Consider the following 4,942-nt stretch of genomic DNA (forward strand, 5'->3'; position numbering starts at 1 on the left):
ACAGGGAAAGAAATTAATGATGACAATTGAAATGTATTTTTTGCGTTTGGCAATTATCAATGCCTTTTATGTTACAAAACATTTAAGGAAAGTAGGGAATACGTTTTAAAAAGGCATTAATATACATTTCATAGTTATTTGGACAAAGTTAATGATAGGGAAAGAGAAGAATTATTTAGTATTAAAAAAATAAAATAAATGGGTGGCTTTTCGAAATATAAAATAATTAAGAAACATTGAAAAAAAAATAAATACGGAATTGTAAAGCTTAATAAGTTTAGACATTGTTTGAGAAAAATTGAGGACTCTAACTGTTATATTATGTCAAATATACGGATTTTATATTTTCTTAATATGGGTGTAGCTCCTCAGCCACTTGAAATTTCAAAATAAAAAGTATCATACTACCTATTCCAGACATACAGGAATACGCTGTGAAAATTTGAAGAAAATCGGGTCAGCTGTTTAGTAGTCTATACCGTTCAAACATACAAATACACTTTCATTTTTATGTATATATATTGATAGAGACTCTGGTCTGCTATACAACTACGGACGCATGCAATTAAAAAGTATTATTAAAACTCAATTGTTTTTTTTAACGAATACTGTTTAATATCTTTAAAATAACAAATAATATTAAGTACGTAAATATAAGTTTTTGAACTTATATAATTCAATATCTATAATAGTTTGGTTTGAATGGACCAGCCTTATTGAGACCTAAGTATTTAGCCTGTTCATCAGTCAACTCGGTTAAATGGCCATCAAATGTAGGCAAATGTAAACTGGCAACATATTCATCTAAAATATAACAAACGTAAATGTTATGAAAAGACTTAAGGTTTACTTTTGTAACATTAGGAATCTCCACTTACCCATTTTCTTTGGCAATAGATAAACATCGGATTTATAACGTTCTGGAATGGCATTGTATAGTTCTATAAGGGCCAAAGCTTGTGTCGAAGCTGTTATCGATACTACAAACGAGGGTATAGATGAACATGACATATTCACTAATCTACCTTCAGCTAAAAGAATAATCATTCTACCATCTGGCCAAATGACATGATCAACTTGAGAACGTACACGTTCCCATGTAAGTTCGGGTGTATGTAAACTATTCTATAATTATAAGTTTTAAATCAAATTATTGTAAAAATATAAACTTTTTAGTAAATACTCACTATGTCTATTTCAGAATTGGAATGTCCCATGTTGCAAACAATGCAACCATTCTTCATACGATCCATGTGTTCGCGTGTCACCACATTTTTGTTGCCAGTTGCCGTAACGACAATATCGACATTACGTATGACTTCCATTAGTTTTACTACACGGAAACCATCCATACTAAGTATAATAAATTATCAGTGTGTCTTAATTAATATCAACGTATGATTGTTCCGTATTTAAAGCATACATACCTAGCTTGAAGAGCACAAATAGGATCTATTTCAGTTATATAAACGATACAACCCTGAGCTTTAAGACCTTTGGCACAACCTTTACCGACATCACCGTAACCACATACGACCACTTGTTTACCACCGAACATTATGTCCGTGGAACGTTTAAGACTAAAATGTAATAATGATCGAAATTGAATAACAAACCGATCAGTTGCATGAACATTATCTATTTTCTAAACTCACCTATCTAAAATGGAATCTTTTACACTGTAGTAATTATCAAACTTCATTTTGGTCACTGAATCATTGATATTGATGGCTGGAACTGTAAGTTTTCCTACTTTCGACATGTGATATAAACGATGAACACCGGTGACACTCTCTTCAACGATACCCCTTATACCTTTAAATAGTTCGGGATATTTTTTCCACATTAAATGCGTAGCATCACCACCATCGTCCAAAATCATATTTGGTTCCCAACCACCACAATTGACACATTTATCAAGACACCACCAAAAATCTTCTTCGGTCTCACCTCGCCAAGCATAAATTGGAATGCCAGCCTCAGCTAAGGCAGCAGCAACAGCATTCTTTTTTAAAATATCGATACATTTTGTCACCAATCAAATAAAACATATAATTTATAAACAATATCTTACTTGAGTTGAAAAGATATTACAAGCTGTCCAACGCACCGAAGCACCCAATTCGATTAATGTTTCTATAAGTACAGCAGTTTGGGCATTCACATGCGTACAACCAACAATTCTGGCATTTTTCAATGGTTTATCTTCACGAGCTCGCTTCCTTAAAGTCATAATGCCGGGCATTTCCTGTTCAGCAATTTCAATTTCTCTACGTCCAAATGCATGTTGACTTGCTAAATTCTTGACACAAAAATCCGAAAAACCACTACTGTTACGTTGTTTCTTGTCACGAGGCGAGGTATCATCTTCATCTGAACTGGCAGTGAAACAAGCTAAAAGCACGAAATCATCAATGAAGTATTAAATTAATTTGATAACATTATTAAAATATATTGTAAATACCTGAGCTAAAAGAACAAGTTGATGCTGCTGATGAACGTCTTCTGGTTCTACTTGCCAATTTTAAGGCTTCTGGTTGTGTAGATTCTTGCTGCAAGAGTAGTAACAAAGTAAAAGTTGTCAATAACTATTTTATATATGTATATATAATCGGACTTGTCCGGATATTAATGACATGATTATGATTGATAGAACTTCAAGTCAATTATAAAACTAAATACATAATTATGAAAATTTAAATTTTAAAAAAACTATCAGATATTTTGATATTTTAAAGAAGATATTATGTTTAATTAAGGATACTTATACAATAGGTAGCTAAAGGCTACTAAACAATATATTATGCCGAATTTCATTACAATACTAACATGTAACGATATAGTTTGCAAAGAAGGTCTATAAGACCAATTATCATGCGTCTTAATGGGCATTTAAGTGTCATTTTCGGAATGAGCATACTGTTGTTTTTTAATGCATTGGGATTAAAATCTCCAAAAGTAACAGAAAATTAAATAAAAATATCAAGATTTTATGAAAAACCTCAAATATCCCCTTAAGTTATAAATTAAGATTCAAATTTCAACACAATTTCAAAAATCTTGACTAAAATCTCCAAAAGTAACGGAAAATTAAATAAAATTGTCAAGATTTTAAGAAAATCCTCAAATATCCCCTTAAAAAATTTTACTAAAAATTATGAAATCCACAATTTGGGAACAACTGCTTACATCTGAAAACAATGGTTGACATAAAACTACAGTAGAGCAGTATGATTTAATATAAGTTGTTTTAAAACTGGGCATTTTAGCGACATTTGTATAGAAGTGATGAGAAATCATCGCATTATTTTGTAATTGTCTATTAATATAACACAAATAAGTTTAATAACAATAATAAATTCTATTATAGAACGAGTGTCGTATTGGGTCCTCATAGAAAATGCAAATTAAGATAACAAAGACTCTTTAAATCGTGTTAATTAACTTTAATCTAGTAATTTTGTAAGTCGTTATATCAAATTGTGAAAGTCCATAATAGGCCCTACTAATAAAATGGGCTTATACTAAAATAAACATTTTAATCCGTCTGTAGATTATTTCGATACAAAAAAAATCTTCAAACATTAATAAAAATATTCCAAAAAGTTGGCCTCACGTTGTATCAACAAGATAACATTATTTTTATTAAGACAACATAATTCAGAATGTTTACACTTTAATGTCGATCAAATGATCAGAGATAAAATTTAGTTTTATTTAGATCGGGCACGAGTGTATGAATGTTTTAATTGTTATTATTATTTTTATAAATGCGATAAACATTTTTATTTATTTATCTTCTAACGCAGCAGCAATTATGGAACAAGTATTTAAAGCACCAAGATGAAATAAAACAAAATAAATAATATCTCAAAAAATTTTTCTCGCGTCAGAAGTAAAGTCTAAAATTAGATACAAAATTGTATTTCACGCTCCCCTGTTAATAGTCTCAAATATTGACACAAAAATCATGTGCGATAATTTTAATATATAAACATGATGTATGGAATCTTTTCATAAGTTAATATAAAAATAATAATAATGCAATAACTATAATATAACTACAACAAATTAACGAAAATCCAATCACGTGCTTTCAGTATTTATAAATAATTCACCTAGATAGTATACATACATAAATAGTAATACAAAGAGTATTTGTAGAATTAAATATATTTTAATTTAATTAGTAAGGCTTTATTACAATTAAATATGTAATTTTTTTATTTATGAGTTTATACGTTGTGATATGTACACATTAAATTAAAAAGAGTTTATAAACATCGTTACATAATATTCGTTAAGCTTCTGTATTCGCGAGAAGATTAGGTAAAATAATGGACTAATTTCAACTACAAAATGAATATTTAGGGAAAATAATATATTAATTTCAACTATTTTTAATTGTGATTGTCATTCGTTTGGAATATATGTATATGGGTCATTTCGTGTCAATAGCAAACTTTAAAAAGCGATTTCTTCTGATTTTGATGAAATTAGCACCAAGGTTAATTCTATTGGATAATAGACCAGACACATTTTCAGCACTATGGGCCGAACTTAGAGGGGGTCAAAAGTGGACATTTTATTCATACTTGAGTGTAACTTTTCACCTATTGGTCCTAGCAAAAATTGTTCAGAGAGATATTTCTCCATTGTTTCTAAAAAAATATTTTTTTTTTAATTTTTCAAATACTCTCTTCTTGTTTCTTCAATGAAAGCTTAAAAAATTTGTTTAAAACTTTCATTGCCATGTAAGGGGTTAAAATGATAAAGTTTACTTACACAATAGCATTTTAAGTCAGTATTTTAACACGGTGATCCCAACAGTTCGACAAAGAGTCAATGCATACGAAAAAGATAGTAATTTCCACTAATAGTTAACCACCTGGATGATCGTAATTCGCAAGTAACCTAGAGATTATACTCTTAAAAGTAGTTT

The 4,942-nt window shown here is 29.6% G+C and overlaps 1 protein-coding gene across 2 annotated transcripts in view; it reads right to left on the reverse strand.

Moving 5' to 3' along the window:
* Positions 1–595: 595 nt before the first annotated feature.
* LOC111677189 (adenosylhomocysteinase-like 1) overlaps positions 596–4,942 on the reverse strand; it is a 6,721-nt gene continuing 2,374 nt past the window's right edge. For both annotated transcript variants that reach the window (XM_023438279.2, XM_046950405.1), the window contains exons 3-9: positions 2,465–2,552; positions 2,075–2,394; positions 1,656–2,005; positions 1,428–1,580; positions 1,188–1,353; positions 879–1,125; positions 596–804 (exon numbers count right to left, since the gene is read on the reverse strand). In XM_023438279.2, coding sequence (XP_023294047.2) covers positions 677–804; positions 879–1,125; positions 1,188–1,353; positions 1,428–1,580; positions 1,656–2,005; positions 2,075–2,394; positions 2,465–2,552 — 1,452 coding nt within the window. In that variant the 3' untranslated portion in view covers positions 596–676. The remainder of the gene's footprint in view (positions 805–878; positions 1,126–1,187; positions 1,354–1,427; positions 1,581–1,655; positions 2,006–2,074; positions 2,395–2,464; positions 2,553–4,942) is intronic.

The sequence above is a fragment of the Lucilia cuprina genome, chromosome 4 (assembly GCF_022045245.1).
Source record: "Lucilia cuprina isolate Lc7/37 chromosome 4, ASM2204524v1, whole genome shotgun sequence".
In the NCBI taxonomy this organism is placed as follows: domain Eukaryota; kingdom Metazoa; phylum Arthropoda; class Insecta; order Diptera; family Calliphoridae; genus Lucilia; species Lucilia cuprina.